The sequence below is a fragment of the Neovison vison genome, chromosome 4 (genome assembly GCF_020171115.1).
Source record: "Neovison vison isolate M4711 chromosome 4, ASM_NN_V1, whole genome shotgun sequence".
In the NCBI taxonomy this organism is placed as follows: domain Eukaryota; kingdom Metazoa; phylum Chordata; class Mammalia; order Carnivora; family Mustelidae; genus Neogale; species Neogale vison.
In genome coordinates this window covers 207,308,179-207,323,775 of record NC_058094.1, presented here as the reverse complement: position 1 = coordinate 207,323,775, position 15,597 = coordinate 207,308,179, and the positions used below count along the sequence as shown (strand labels likewise).

Below are 15,597 nucleotides of genomic sequence, written 5' to 3'. Positions count from 1 at the left end.
CTGCCTTCGGCTTGGGTCGTGATCCTGGGGTTCTGGGATCGAGCCCCCCCATCAGGCTCCCTGCTCAGCAGGAAGCCTGCTCCTCCCTCTCCCACTCTCCCTGCTCTTGCTGTCTCTCTCTCTGTCAAATAAATAAGTAAAATCTTCTAAAAAAAATAAAGGAATTCTTTTCTATCTCTTGAGGAGAAACATACTTACAAAAACCCGAGGTCATTTTCCTCTATGCAAATGGAATCTCTCCCATGTTGTGGTTTTAGCTTCTCAACAGATTGAAAAACCAGGCACCCATTATAGTACGGTGCAATTTTCCTGAAGTGGGGGTCAGACATCACTGTTGGTATTTGAGAACATTTCATGAGGCATGTAGACACTGCTTTAAATATTTAGTCAGAAATGAGAATATTATTCCCCTTTTGACTTCCTTTCAAATCTCATTGCTCTGAAGAGAAAGCTTTCATTTTGGTCCTCTGTAACAACTATTAACCTTTTTTATAACAGAGGGAAAGGGAACCTCTGGTTCTGAGGTTTGGGCAGGGGAGGGAAATCTAACTAGGATTTGATAACAGCACTTAGTTTTCATTGTATTTATTTTTAAGGTCACTTTCTATTTACGGCAAGTGAGTCTCCTATTTTGTGATAGTGATTAAAATAGTCCTTTTTAATTTTAAAATATTTTATTATTTATTTGACACAGAGAGAGAGATCACAAGCAGGGGGATGGGCAGGCAGAAGGAGAAGCAGGCTTCCTACTGAGCAGGGAGATTGATGTGGGGCTTGATCCCAGGACCCTGGGATCATGACTGAGCCGAAGGCAGACACTTAACCATCTGAGCCACCCAGGCACCTCTAAAATATTCTTTTCTAAATAAAATTACTTAGAAGTTTATGTCAATAAAGACATTGATAGAACAAATGGTAGCTAGATGAAGGCCAGAGTTATAAAGACAGTACAAGAATGATGTTCATTGTGGAAGCTCTGTTTTGATGGAAAGCGTAGTGGACATTACAATCCCCTAATCGAAGAATTGAGTCAGAGCTCCCAGTCATGGGACCCTCACTTCAGCTCCCTGTAAAAGGTGGGCGATGACAGGGAAAGTACCTCTCTTGCCCAACTGACAAGATCAAAGGTGAGATGATTGGTAAATTTCAGGCTATCGAGGTATAAGATGTGTCACGATCATTACCCTGTGCCCATAGGACTCATAATCCTTCATTCTTTCAAAACCCAAAGGACATCTAATCATTTCTGGATTCTGCATCCTTCAGGGAAAAACTGGCTTCTCACATGATTACTGGAAAAATTCTAGTGGTCCTGTGGGAATGGGGGAAGATCAGTGGAAGCATTGGTTACCATCTGGTCTTGCCTCTTCCGGATAGAGCTTGCAGGGGGCTTGGGGCCTTGGACTCCACCCACCTCCAGACCCTTATTCTGTACTGAGTCAGATGCACACAAGAGGTCTTGGGGGTGGCCTTTTGTGTATTGTTGCTCGAAACAGGTGTTTTGCTAAACTGGGTAGGGAAAGTTGTGTAACAGATATTCTCATGGATCTTGACTCTGGGGTTCCTGTTGTGTTTAGTGCAGTAGTTTCTCCTGGAGGATTTGGATTTCCATAGGTGACATCCCATTGACCTGGAAAGGGAAGAGGAAACAGAAACCTTGAGTCAATGATTTGCTGATTTGCTGGAAAAATCTGTTAAGATCAACTGGGAAAAGACAGAATAAAGTGATGTGTCCCATTATTATTTTTCTTTTCTTTTTTTTTTTTTTTTAAAGTAGGCTCCACACCCATCATGGAGCTCAACACAGGGCTCAAACCCACAATCCTGAGATCAAGACCTGAGCTGAGATCAAGAGTCAGACACTTAGGCAACTGACTGTCCTGTTTTGTCCCATGCTTGATGAATGTGAAATTGTATGTTTATGTGTATATGATGTATATGAAACTAATTTATAGGCAAAGGCAGTAAAAATTATTTTTAATCAGATTAATGGTATAAAAAATAGCATCAGAATTCAAAGGGATGCTATAGTCAACAGATAAGATTTACTAAGAATTCAACTGGATTGGGGAAGGCTTCCGATAAAGGACCCTGCACTAGATTCCAGGCTGCTTACTATACATTTTATAATCATTATTTCTCATAACACAACAAAATCCTACAAGATATATACTATATTCCCTTTTATTGGCCAGGAACAGGATTTGAAAGGTTCATTTTTCCAGGGTCAAACAATTTTAACTGGTAAAAATCCAATGAGAACCCAGTTCAATGTCTAAGAATGAGCTATTAACCACTATGATACATTGTCTACTGGAATGTCATGGCCTGGAAGGAGCCTGCAAAATTTAGTTCCATTGAAACCCTTTATGAAACAGATAAGAAAAGAAGCCTGGTGGAATTTCATTTGATTTTTTTTCCACTTTGGCCCTAGCAAAGGGTTTGTTTAGAAAACCAGTAGAGGGGTGCCTGGGTGGCTCAGTGGGTTAAAGCCTCTGCCTTTGGCTCAGGTCATGATCCCAGGGTCCTGGGATCGGGCCATGCATCAGGCTCTCTGCTCAGTGGGGAGCCTGCTTCCTTCCTCTCTCTCTCTGCCTGCCTCTCTGCCTACTTGTGATCTCTGTCTGTCAAATAAATAAATAAATAAACTCTTAAAAAAAAAAAGAAAGAAAAGAAAACCAGTAGAAAATGCAAGAAAGGAGTGAATATATATAGTGGGGGTCCATATCTAGGTCCATATGGCTATTTAACCTTCATACCATCTTGTGAATTAGCTATTATTCCCATTTTACAGATAGGGAAACCAAGGCCTAGAAATGTTAAAACAATTTCCCCAAGGTTCCAGGTCTATGTGATACCAAAACCAAAGCTCTTCTTCCCACAACATCCTCATGCCCTTCCAAGCCAGGAAAGTGAGGTCAGCTCTGAGGAAACAGGGCAAAGAGCAGCGAGGTGTCCTGAAGACCTGGGAACAGGGAATGATTTAGGAAAGCAAACTTGGCATGGAGAAGAGATGATGGGGTGGACGGATCTGGAGGCAGTGAGTGCTGCCGGGGAGCCCTCATCACAGTGCAGGCTTTGGGTGAAAAGCTTGGATTCACACGGTAGCAAAGGTAGTTAAGAAGGAGCAAGTGCTCAAGTCATGGTTATGGAAGTACCCAAGAGTTTTCAGGGTTTGGTAAAGGGAATGAAAGGGAGGAAGGCGAGATGGTGCTGAGATCTCGATCCAGAGCATCTGGGAGGATAGCAACACTCTAGATGGCCATGGGGAAGGACCGGAAGAATCATCTGCAGAAGGTTGGGGGGAGGAGGCTGATTTTGAGAGGATGGCAGGACCAAGTCAAGTCAGTTGTCAATCAGAAAGTCGGACGGAGAGGAGGTTAGCGCTCTGGAGAAGGGTCAGAGCTGCAGATGAATATCTGGAAGCCATCAGCACTCCAGGGATCCAGGGGTGTGGGGATAGAAAGTGCATAGTTTAGAAGGCATACCCTCAAAGTTACCCGTCTTCCCTAAGAGTGGGGCAAAGCTCTGCATCTTAACACAGAGAGATACACCTGATTCTGTCCCCCCCAAGCTTGCTGGCACACACGTCAGTGTGGTCTCATCGTCAGAAACCTAGATCTGATTTCCCTTCCTTTCTCTAGCAAGTCAGTCTCTAGAAGCCCTGAGAGGAGAGTCTGGATTTGGAATAAATGTCTGGAGCTGATCCGGTTGTGGAACAGAAGTCAGTCCACGGGTGTGTTTTGGTCTCATGCTCACCCACTTCCCTTCTTTCCTTGCTCCTCAGCTCCTTCTCCTCTACCTCCTGGTCCTGACCCACTTGATCTTACCTAAAACTCCCAAATACACTCTTTGGTAATCTCTTCGCTGTCCGCCAACAGGGTGCCGCTTCGGTCGGATCGTATATAGAATCCATTGGGTGCCAGCACCGTGAGCAGGTTGCTCCCGTGAAGCTCTATACAGAAGTTGAGAGCAAACTTCCCCCAAGGACGAAAGGTGCCGAAGGATGTTATTGACCAGAAGGATCCACCCTGTGCTGGGGAGGGAAGGGTGAAGGATGAAGTCCTCCTGCTGGATGGCTAGAGGCTGCTCCCGGCAAGTGCGCCAGCCCCTCTGACTTCCCCACTCCGCCTATGTAGGCAGGTCCATCTGTGGAAACGTGGGAGGGCTGGGTTTGGGTCTACCAACCCACTCAGGGGGCCTTGACGTGTGAAAACAAAGAGAAACTCCATTTTTCCTTTTCTGCTGAGTAGGCTCTGAGCAGAAGACATTGGAGTCCGAGTTGGGGCTAAGGCAGGACAAGACCGTGAACCCAGGAGAAGTTCACGGAGAAGAGAAGCTCCTCACCCTGGAAGTGGTAGATGCCCTGGCGGCAAGGCAGCAGATGGATGCAGTCGGGCTGGTCCATATTGCACTTCATGAGGTCATGCTCTGAGGACGTGCCCACGTACCCATAACGACCTCGCAGTACAAGGAAGGGCCGGTTAGCTAATCGAATCCCAAATTCCTCATTGGGGCCTGGAAGAAACAGAGAGGAGTTATCTGGATGAGCTGCTTCCAGATGCTTTCCAGGAGGAGGGACACTTAATTGCAGGTTGTCAACATTTAAACAATTACTAAACACCTACTAGGTGCCAGATCTTGGGCTGGGTACTTATGAAATGTCTGTCAAAACACTTAATAGGAAAAAAAAAAAACCCACTTAATAGGGTGTGGAGCCCAAGAGGTTTTAATATCCTTCCTTCCTTTGAGAGGTGTGAATCTATTTAATCTTCACAAGACTCCTGGGAGGCAGATGGGCTGGAGAGCACCCCCCTTGGGAAGGGAGCCAATGGAACTGGGGCTCACAGATGTGTTTGCCCAAGTGATGACAAAAATTCATTGTCATTCAGCAAATTCAGTGATTCAGCAAATACACAGACCCCAGCTCCAGTGCTCTTTCTATTACAGCCCAGCTCCCTCTGAAAGCATCTCTGACTTGGATAACCTGGCAGGAGGGCCTCTCTCCTCACCTGGGATGGTGGCATTGGCCATCAGCAGGCCATTGTCTATGATGCCCAAGAAGCGTCCATTGGGAGACTGCAGGATGATCTTGCCACAATTCCAGTGCACTCGGAAGAAGGTATCAGGCTCCATGGGGTGCCCATTAGCCACCACTGTTCTGTGGTGCCTCTGGAGAGATTACAGGGAGCAGACAAGAGAAACAAGGACAAAATATCAGCTTTCTTCCCATAATTTTTATTCCTATATCCCACACACTGACTTTCTTCATTCTCCCAGGGCATGCTTTATGTTTTCACATCCTTTCTTTTCTTTCTTTCTTTTTTTTTTTTTAAGATTTTATTTATTTAGTTGACAGAGAGAGAGAGAGAGCATGCACAAAAGCAGGGGGAGTGGGAGAGGGAGAAGCAGGCTCCCTAGGGATCCTGATGAGGGGCTCTATCCCAGGATCCTGGGATCATGACCTGAACAAAAGGCAGATGTTTAACTAACTGAGCCCCCCAGGTGCCCTGTTTTCACATCCTTTTTGGAAAACATATTGTGGTCTCAGCTCCCCCCCTTCCCCAGTCTTGGCTATATCCCAGAGTCCATTATCAAAAAAGGACCTGGATAACCACATGGAGAGAAATAAACCTCAGCCCAGATACCAAAATCATTTCCAAATGGATCAAAGACATAAAAATGAAAGCAAAACCATAAAACATCTACAAGAAAACCTAGGAGAAAGTCTTTGCAACATTGGGGCAGGCAAAGATTTATTGGAACCAAAAAATCACTAATCATTTGCAGAGTGGAGAAATTGGACTTCATCAAAATAAAAAACTTGCTGCTCAAAAGACACTATTAAGCAAATGAAAAGGCAAGCCACAGGTTGCGAGGAAACACAATACCTGTATTTGGCAAAGAACTTGCCTTTAGAACACAGAAAGAACTCTTGACTTTAGAACATAAGAAAGAATACTTATGACTTGATCATAAGAAAACCCAGTGGGCAAAAGATTTGAACAGACACCTCACAGAGAAGATATACAAATGGCCAATAAGCCCATGAAAAGATACTCAATGTTACTAATTACAAGAGACATGCAAATTAAAGGCACAGTAAGATGTAGGGGGACGCCTGGGTGGCGCAGTTGGTTGGACGACTGCCTTCGGCTCAGGGCGTGATCCTGGAGTCCCAGGATCGAGTCCCACATCAGGCTCCCAGCTCCATGTGGAGTCTGCTTCGCTCTCTGACCTTCTCCTCGCTCGTGCTCTCTCTCACTGTCTCTCTCTCTCAAATAAATAAATAAAATCTTTAAAAAAAAAAAAAAGATGTCACTGCACTTCCATTAGAGTGGCTAAAATAAGAAATACAGACAATATCAAGTGTTGATGAGGATGTGGAACAGTTAGAACTCTTATACATTGCTGGCAAGAATGTAAAATAGAATACTCACTTTAGAAAACTATTTAACATTTTCTTAAAAATGTAAACATGGGGCACCTGGGTGGCTCAGTTGGTTAAATGTATGCCTTTGGCTCAGGTCATGATCCCAGGGTCCTGGGATCGAGTCCTGCGTTGGGCTCTCTGTTCAGCAAGGAGTGTGTTTTTCCTTCTCACTCCACCCTTCCCCCCGCACCCCTGCTTGTGCCTGCTCTCTCTCTCTCTCTCTTTTTCTCTAGCTTGCTCTCTCAAGGAAATAAATGCAATCTTAAAAAAAATTAAAAAATAAAAATATAAACACAAATTTATCATGTGACACAGTATTTCTACCCCTAAGATTACTAAAAGTACAGACCCATAAAAAAACTCGAATGCAAATGTTCCTTGCAACTCTACTTTTTAAAAGATTTTATTTATTTACTAGAGAGAGATGGAGAGACAGAGATATTGAGAGAGAGCACAAGCCGGGAGGAGGGGGAGAAGCAGGCTCCCTGCTCAGCAGGGAGCTTGACACGGGGCTCCATCCCAGCATTCTGGGATCATGACCTGAGCTGAAGGCAGAGGCTTAACCGGCTGAACCACCCAGGTACCCCGCAACTTTATTCACAATAGCCCAAACTGGAGAGGACTCAAGTGTTCATCAACAAGTAAATGGATAAATAAATCATGTGTGTGTTGATGAGTAGTAGTATGGGAAACGGCTCAGCAATAACAGAGGATAAACTATGGATACATGGATCATGAATCTCAAAAATATTATGTTCATGAAAGGAAGAATACACAGGGTACCATGGTGTGATTCCATTCATGGGAAATTCTAGAGTAGGCGACTTATCAGCAGCGACAGAACAGTAACGGGTGGAGGGGAGGGCAAGAGGAAAGGGGGACTGACTACAAAGGGGCAAGAGGGAATTTATGTAGTGATGTAAATAATCTTTAACTTGTTATTGGGTGTATACATGTGCATATACATGCATGAGTGTATACATTTGTCAAAACTTCTTGAATTGCACATTGAAACTAGTGCAGTTGATTGTATATAAATTGTGCCGCCATAAAATTGGTTTTTCTTTCTTTTTCTTTTTTCTTTTTTTTCAAAGAGGCCCCATTGAATGAAATTGGGCCCATTGGTTGAAAATTGACAAGGGTCTCCACCCTTGTCTCCACCGTCCTCCACCTCAGCCTCTGGTCACCTGCCTTGAAGAAGGAGAAAGTATGTCTAGAATGGGAGAGCTCAGAAATGAAGGATTCCCTCGCTCGGAAGGCCAAGTTCTCACCTGGGCTAGGTAGCAGCCATTGGCTGCACGAAGCTGCAAGGTGGGGCTCTCATCGTCGCATTCAAACTGGAACAAGGACATTGGGGTTATGTGCTCAGAGGCAGCGCATACCTCAACATCTGCAGAGAAAGATCATGTCAGAAGGGGCCAGAGTCTGGTTTCAACCTCAGTCTCAGCCCCTCCTCCACACCTTCTGTCTGGGTTCCCTCTGGTTCCCCTCCTCAGCCTTTACCACCTTCTGCAGACCACAGGAGCCTGGAGAAGACCCAAGCTATTCCCTGAAGTCCCTGTCCCTGCCTTATCACCCTACTCCATGGCCTAAGGGATCCTGTTGGGATCCTAGGATCCTCCTTATCAGCAGCTTCCAAAGTATCTGCTGCTCTCCAATACATTTTTCTCTTTCCAGGAGCCAGCTCTCCCTCCCTCCACAGCTGTCCTAGACCCAGCACTTGCCATAGACGATGGAGAGGAACTTCCGAGTCTTGGACCTGAGGCTGACCCAGGTGGGACAGCGCTGTAGGACGAACCACTCCTCACCCCTGTGGGGATTGGAGCCCAGGCCCAGAAGCAGGCGTGTGCCCTGCGGGTACAGCATGCCTCCTTCTCCGTCGCTAAGGGCCACGAGCCCTCCTGGCCGCACCTGCATGTGAAAAGCCGTCTGTGCTGAGGGTTGGGGGACCAGCCGGTCTACGTGGGACAGGAAGAAGTGTGTTGAGGTCTCCAGGTGGTAGCATCCATCTTGGAAATGCAACAGGAAGCCACATTCCTCCAGGCAGGGAACGGGCGCATCCACCCAGACACGGCCCACAGTGGGGTCAGCCCGGGCGTAGCAGTGGTTCACAGGGCTGTAGAGGATCACGTGGACGTGCAGGGCCGGACGGGGGGTCCACATGTGGTAGGCTGAGAGGACCCTGGAGTTGCAGAACACATCTTCACCGTCAGACTCCAGGTAACGGCCACTAATTATGCACTGGAGGGTCCACTTGCCATTGCGGTGGAAACGCAGGAGGAAGCACCCGTGGTGGCTGGTCCTGGGCCGGCCGTAGCATAGACTGCCATCTGCCTCGCACAGGAGGTAAAGGCCTTGCAAGCCCCGTAGTCGGACCACCGCCTGTGTGTCATGCTCATTGCTCACCAAGATCTCCCAGGTCTGGAGGCGGTGGGAGGGAGAGGCAGGAGATCAGTATTGCCGAATGACCAGGTTAGGGTGTCCAATGCCATCACACCTGCCATCACCCTAGGACCTTCATGGCAACCAACCACCTCACCTTCCCCTCCACATCAGCCTCCACGGAGACTGTCAGCTCTTCTACCCTCTCATCCAACTGATCAAAAGATTTCAGGAGACCTCTCCTACTGGAATCAGGGCGCTTCTCAAGATCCCAAGAAAAGTTCTAAGGACCTGCCTCTCCCAGCTCACCGAAGGTAAAATTCCTTCTCTGTTACTTGGTGGCTTCCTTCAATGCCCAATTTTCTAAGAAGTGTTTTGGTTTAAGTTTGACTTCTCTCTTCCTCACTGTTGCCCCTGGAGACCATGTTAACTAACACTCTCCTCCCCAGAGCCCACCTCCCCAGCAGGCCAGGAGAAAGCCAAGACCTCTTACATTGGGGTGGACAGACCCAGGCTCCAGGGATAAGGATTCCCAAACCACAACCCATAACTGAAAAGAATCAGTCCATCCCTAACTGCACCGCCCCCCGCTACCAGCCCCCCCACCCCGCAACCCACCGCAGCCCCTGGCACACTGGAGGCCCACAGTCCTGCCTTCCAGCCTGGGCTCTTCACCTCTCCTCTTTGTGATGACACAGCCACCTGGTGCTGGGGTGGAGGGAAGAAAGCAGCCAGAGAAGGCAAGGCAGCAAGGGCTGAGGCTTTGCCTCTCGGAACAGGTTGAGAGAGGGGGAGAGGGAAGGATCGAGACCTGTGAGCAAAAGCCTGGGGTAGGAGGGTCTTGGGCTGGTAATGGCAAAGGCTAGGAAAATGATAGTGAGCGTACCCCAGCCACCACACACACACACACACACACACACACACACGCACACACCAGAGCTTGGCCACTAGGAAAGAAGACTCCCGTACAGGTTTGTCTGGTTACCTGTCTCCGGCCCAAGCCCTTTGCAGTAGCAGTGACCGTGTTCTTATATGCCTCAAAAGTGAGGTAGGATCCTGCCCAGCTGATGAGCCCAACCCTTAGCTCCTCAGGCTTGGGTCTTCGCGTCCACTCCACCTCCTCCATGGGGCCGGCACCACAGGTGATGACTCTGTCCGGCCCAGCCTTCCCCCCAGTGGTGCGGTTCCACAGGCCATAGGGCCTGGAATCAGGCCTGTAGTACCCACCAGAAGATGTTCCCAGAGGGAATTTCTCAGGCAGAGGCTGGCCTAGGGCCCAGCGCCTCTGTGACCCGGGAGCATTGTGACTGTGAGGGCTGCCTCTTATCCATAGTGGGGAAAGGGCACTGGCCCGGCCATGGTCAATCCGCAGCCCAGAGGAAGTGGGTCTAGGGCCTCTGGCGTCAAGCTCCCTGTGCAACTCCAGGCACCAACAGAGCTGAGCTAAGACTGGGAATCAGAACTCCAGCCTGGGCCAGTGATAACCTGTGACTACAGGCAAGTGTCTTCCATTCTTTGCTTGTTTCTCGCTTTAATCACAGGATAAAAACCAACCTCTTTCCTCCTCACGAAATGAGGTCTGCTTGGCTCCCTTGGGACTCAACTGTATTTCGAGTTCAAGATATCCAGGAAAAATTTATTAACTTTTACAGCCCTTGGGAGAATGAAGCCAAAATGTCTCAGAAGGTGCTTTTCAGGGGGTGTGAGGAAACCCTAGATAAATAACCAGCAAGGATCAAATGACTCATTTTCATCAGGAAGGGTTGGCTCAGAGCAGGGGAAGGGAAATGTCCTAGGTAGGGAGAGCCCTGGGCATCTTCCTCATAATCCCCTGCCTCACTGTTCCTAAGGATCCCAGCCCTTCCCCTCAAAGGGTCCCTGTTGGCCAACAGCTTCTGGGACTCACTTCCTACAAAGCTCCTGGAGAAAATCAGGCCAGTAGCTGGAAAAACTGACCACATGAAAGGAGAAAGGCAAGAAGAAATAATGGTGCAAAGGCAGGTTTTGTTTAAGCTTTGCAGGGATTTGAAGAACGGGCAGAGTGAACCACACCTGGAGAACCACCTACACTCCTGGTTCCATGCACGTACTTTCCTCTTTCCGCCGTGGGGGCGAGGTGGTACAGGGCCAGAGGTGTCTTTTAGGTAGAAAGAGTTGCCTCACACAGTGAGGAACTTTAATCCCCAAGGATTAGAAGAACCCTACGGTGTTTCATAGAATAAGGCTAACACAGTAGTAGTGACAGAATCACCTGTGTAATTTCTAAGATGCATATTCTTGGGCTTCAGATCAGTCCTAATGAGTCATATTTTCTGAAGTGCCCCTCGGGGTGCTATTGTTAATAAATACTGCCCCCCAATTTTAATGTTCACAGTAATCTTTAAGAACCACTGTTCTAAGTAGCTACGAGATGGAAAGGCCCAGGATGTAAGAGATTTACAGAATCATGAAAGTAGATCCCCTCAGCAAAGGCCCCCTGGAATTGGGGAGTGCTTGTAGCCTCAAGAATAAGGAGGGAGAAGCTGAGCTGGATGAAGGGAGCCGGTGTGTGCATGCGGTGAGGAGGGGGTCGCTCTGTAGTCTCCACGGCTCTGAGCTTCCTTCCTATCGCATTGTCCCTTTGTATCCAACAACCCAGCCCCCTCACTTCTAGGCTACAGACAACACCATGTACAAACCACAGCAAATTTATTACTCAATGTCCAGTGCCACGTCATAGCACCACCATAGCCCTCACCTTCCCTCCCCACCTCGCCCCAAGGGGACTCCCGAAATGGAAAAAAAAGAAAGTAAACCCAGATCCCTGTTCCTCCTCTGGAAGAAGGGGCCTTAGCCCTGGAGAAGTCCCCCTTCCACAGGTCCCAGCAGGCAGGAGAGTGGACCCCTTCGGTCCAGACAGTGAGGCTCCAGGCTCCAACGACAGAGAGAACATGCAGGAAGGAGCCAGAGCGGAGGCCCGTGTCTGTGGGAGAGGAGTGGGAGGGAAGGGCACTGCCTGAGGAGTCCGGGAATCTGGCCGTCCCGGGGGCACGCGGGAGCTTCTGGGCAGCAGGGGCCGGCCCCTGGTGGGTTAGCGCTTGGACAGCTCGTGGGACAGCCAGTCGAGCCCATCATACAGGCCTGTGCCTTGGGTGGCACAGGTGGCCTGGACGTACCACTGCAGGGAGAAGGAAAGAGAGCTCAGCAGCAGGGAAGATGAGGGGACACCTTCACGTCCTGCCCCCCCCAACCCCGTGGCACCCTTGGGCGATGCGGGACCCTCACCGTGCGGCTCCGCAAGTGCTGCAGGCCCAGCTTGTCGGTGAGCTCGCTCACGGGCATGGCGTTGGGCATGTCCTGCTTGTTGGCAAACACCAGCAGCACGGCATCCCGCAGCTCGTCCTCCTGCAGCTGAGACGGGTGAGGGGATGGAGGCCGGTGTCCTGGCAGAGTCTCCAGGCCTCCCCTTCCCGCTGGGCAGGGAACTCTCCCTTTCTGCCTTCTAACATATTTGTAGGGGAAATGTAATATCGTGTAGTCTGAGCTGAACACAAGCTTCCTAACTCAGCTTGCAGCCATCTGGCCTTAAATCCAAAAAGAGCCTTTTTCAAATGACTTGCCCTAGTCAAAATGGTAATGTTTCTCAATGGAAAAACAAGAATGTTAAGAGGAAGTTTCTCCCCACCACCCATAATTCCCCTTTCCCCACCAACACCTCGGATGTGAAGACGTGAGGATGCAAGGAAAAAGTCAGTCTTGGGCTTTTTGACCTGACTCCAGTTCAAGACACAGTGAGGTATGCCTTGCGAATGCGTCCACACAGAGAAACACAGTCAAGGCCTGTGAGACATTTCCTGACTTTCACTCCAGCTCAGAGATCTCAGAGCTCTGTCTCTGAACGGGGACTCTGTTCCCAGGGCTCTGGGTGCTCACCATCTTCTGGAGCTCGTCAGCAGATTCCTGGACCCTCTCTCGGTCATTACTGTCCACTACGAAGATGAGGCCCTGAGTGGGAAGGAAGAACGGACAAGCCATCACTCCCAGCTGGGACATACCCTAGTCTGGCTCTTTCTTTTTCCCATCTTTGTGTCTAAACCTTCTCATCTTAAAACTTTTCACTAAGCTTCTGCAAACACGGTGGCACCAACTGGAGACACCATGCGAAGGATACAGCCTTTGCCCTCAGGCAAGCAGTGTAGTTAGAAGAAGCGCAAGGGACCAGGGAAAGACCAGACGAGAGCTAAATGAGGCAGCATGAGTGCGCCTGACTGTCTCGGTCAGAACTGTGAGTTCAAGTCCCACGTTGGGAGAAAAAGCTGACTTTAAAAATAAACAAATAAATGAGGCAGCTTGGCCCCAGAGTTCTGCTCAGAAGCTAAGGTAGCTAAGTCTCAGAAAACTAAAGGCATTCCTGAAGGATGAGGAGAGGTAAGGCTACAAATGTGGATAGGTGGGAGGTAAAGGTTTTTTCCCCCTGGCTTGTGAGACAGGCCTAGGCCAACATCTCAGTCGCAGCCCTAACACCTTCTCTCCTGGGGTTGGGGAGCCCCACCCCACCTGAGTGTTCTGGAAGTAGTGCCGCCACAGAGGCCGAATCTTGTCCTGGCCTCCCACGTCCCAGACTGTGAAACAAATATTCTTGTATTCCACTGTTTCCACATTGAATCCTGGAGATAATTGGAAAAAAAATATGAGAACCAAGTCCTGAAAGAAAAGAACTCTCTAAATCTAGGTGGATTCACTGGGGACATAAAACCAGAAGGCAATGATCAAGTCCCATGGGAAGAGAACCCCAGAGAACAGGCAGTCCACAGACCAGGCCCGGCTAGGTCACATACACCTGCTTCAGCACCATGCAGTAACTAAAGGTAACTGTGACCCACTTCTCAGGTAGCAGTGTCTGGTGTCAGGGTCAGCTCCCTGCACAGAGATAAGGGCCTCGGGCAGAATGGGTAGCAAACCCTGGGAAGGCCTGCTGCCAGCCTCCCGCTCCTCCCGGCCTCGCCTCAGAACTCACCTATGGTGGGGATGGTGGTGACAATCTCCCCCAACTTCAGTTTGTACAAGATTGTGGTCTTGCCGGCTGCATCCAAGCCAACTGCAAGGAGAGGGGCACAGGGATGGAGACGGGAGCGAGGGAGCCCTCTAGAGACCAGGAAAGGGGAGAAGCCAGGACAGCTGATGGAGACGGGGGCGGAGAGCCCAAGCGCCTGCAGGTGCGCTCCGTTCTCTACCTTCGAGGCCTTAAGAGCAGTCTGGGTGGTGAGCACCAACTCGTGCCCCAAAGCGGGCGAGAGGCGGGAGACGGCTAGGGGGGAAAGGGCATAGGAGGAGGGCTGCGCTCCTTTTAAAAGTCGTCTCCAAGGGCGGAATCCTCCCTTCTTCCCAGCCGGGCTGGGGAGGAGGGAGCTTCACCCCACCCAGGCCCGCAGCTCCCGGGCTCAGGCCCGGGGATCGGCACTGCAGACCGCGACCAGCCCGAGAGCAGTGACCCCCGGGGGGTTAGGAGGCAGGTGACTCCAGGTCAGAGACCCGGCTGAGCTGGGTTCGGAGGGACGCGGGGGCGGGAGGGCTGCGCGGGGGCCGGCGCTCCGGTCCGGGCCGCGCGCTAGATCTGCCTCACCCATGAGGATCCTCATCTGCTTCTTCCCGAAGATCCGCGAAAAGAGCGCGGACACAGTGAGGCCCATGGCGGGGCCCGGGGGAGGGGGTGCGGGCACGGACGCGGGGTGCGGGCTGGAACCGGCCGGCCGCTGGGGGATGGGGCGCAGCAGCAGGAGGAGGAGGCTCCGCCACCGCCTCCGCGCGTCCCGGCCCGCCCTACGTCATCGCGGGCCCGCCCCCGACCGGGCCCCGCCCCCTCCCCGCCCCTTCCCCGCCCCCTCCCCGCCCCTTCCCCGCCCCCAGGCTCCGGCTCTGGCAAAATCTGAAGCTTGGAGAGTCTCCGCAGCCTCGCGGCGTCCCGCGCCGGCTTTAAAGAGGATTGGGGTCTCGGTCTCTCCCCGTTTCTGGAACGCTGTCAGGTCTGTGGCTGCTTCACCGGCAGCCCAAGCGGGGCCGAGGAGAGTCTACAGTGCTTCACAACGGCCCCCGACCCGTAGCTTAAGTGGCCAGCCCCTGGGCTTTGGTTCGTCCCGGCCAGTCCACCCTGCTCTCAGGTTTAGCTCTTGCGAACTAGCATCACCCACTGTATGCACCGCCGTCCTAGGGGAGCGGAAGCTCTGTGCTCCCGTCTTAGTCTTCTCTTTGACCCCCTCAGCGCCCAGAGAGGGGCTTTGAGCGTTGCAGGTGGTTCAAGGGACCATAGAATCCCGAGAGGAGTGTGCGGGAGGTGGGAAAAGAAGGTGCCCCAGCGCTAGCTGGCTTTCTTGGTTTCGCAGTCAGCAGAATCTACTCCAGCATACAGGAGAAACAGGCCCTTGCCTGGAAGGGCCCCGGATTCAATGTCCTTCAGCTGACCGAGACAGCCTTTCTGAAGCTTCTTCACTTTGCCACAGACCTGGGAACCCGGATTTTTTAATGTCCTCCAATCCAGGAATTTATGAAACTCTTGTCGCCCTCTACAAAAGTGCTTCACAAGTAATTTTCCCACTAAGCAACGAGGGGGAATAGGAAGACAGGTATTTAAATTTCTTCTACGATAGAGACTGAGTCAGTGCCAGGCACCTAATAAATGCTTAACAAATACAGTACTTGGTTTGGATGATCTAATAGGCGGCTCAGTGGAGCAAAGTCAATCGGTTTGAAACCTACATGCCAGTAGGCTTGTAGGATCAATTGCTTATGGACTGGACATTGTGAGA

At 50.3% G+C, this 15,597-nt stretch overlaps 2 protein-coding genes across 2 annotated transcripts; both read right to left on the bottom strand.

The window, feature by feature from the left end:
* Positions 1–3,830: 3,830 nt before the first annotated feature.
* Positions 3,831–9,941, bottom strand: FSCN3 (fascin actin-bundling protein 3). The gene is made up of 6 exons (XM_044244592.1): positions 9,801–9,941; positions 8,158–8,854; positions 7,705–7,823; positions 5,013–5,172; positions 4,348–4,518; positions 3,831–4,036 (listed from the first exon to the last, which is right to left on the bottom strand). Exons 1-6 carry the CDS (start codon positions 9,939–9,941, stop codon positions 3,831–3,833), a joined length of 1,494 nt encoding a protein of 497 aa, XP_044100527.1.
* A 1,545-nt stretch (positions 9,942–11,486) lies between these two features.
* Positions 11,487–14,574, bottom strand: ARF5 (ADP ribosylation factor 5). Its single transcript, XM_044246514.1, has 6 exons — positions 14,418–14,574; positions 13,812–13,892; positions 13,352–13,461; positions 12,728–12,799; positions 12,080–12,205; positions 11,487–11,972 (listed from the first exon to the last, which is right to left on the bottom strand). The coding sequence occupies exons 1-6, from the start codon at positions 14,482–14,484 to the stop codon at positions 11,886–11,888; spliced, it is 543 nt and encodes a 180-aa protein (XP_044102449.1). The 5' UTR covers positions 14,485–14,574; the 3' UTR covers positions 11,487–11,885.
* Positions 14,575–15,597: the final 1,023 nt, after the last annotated feature.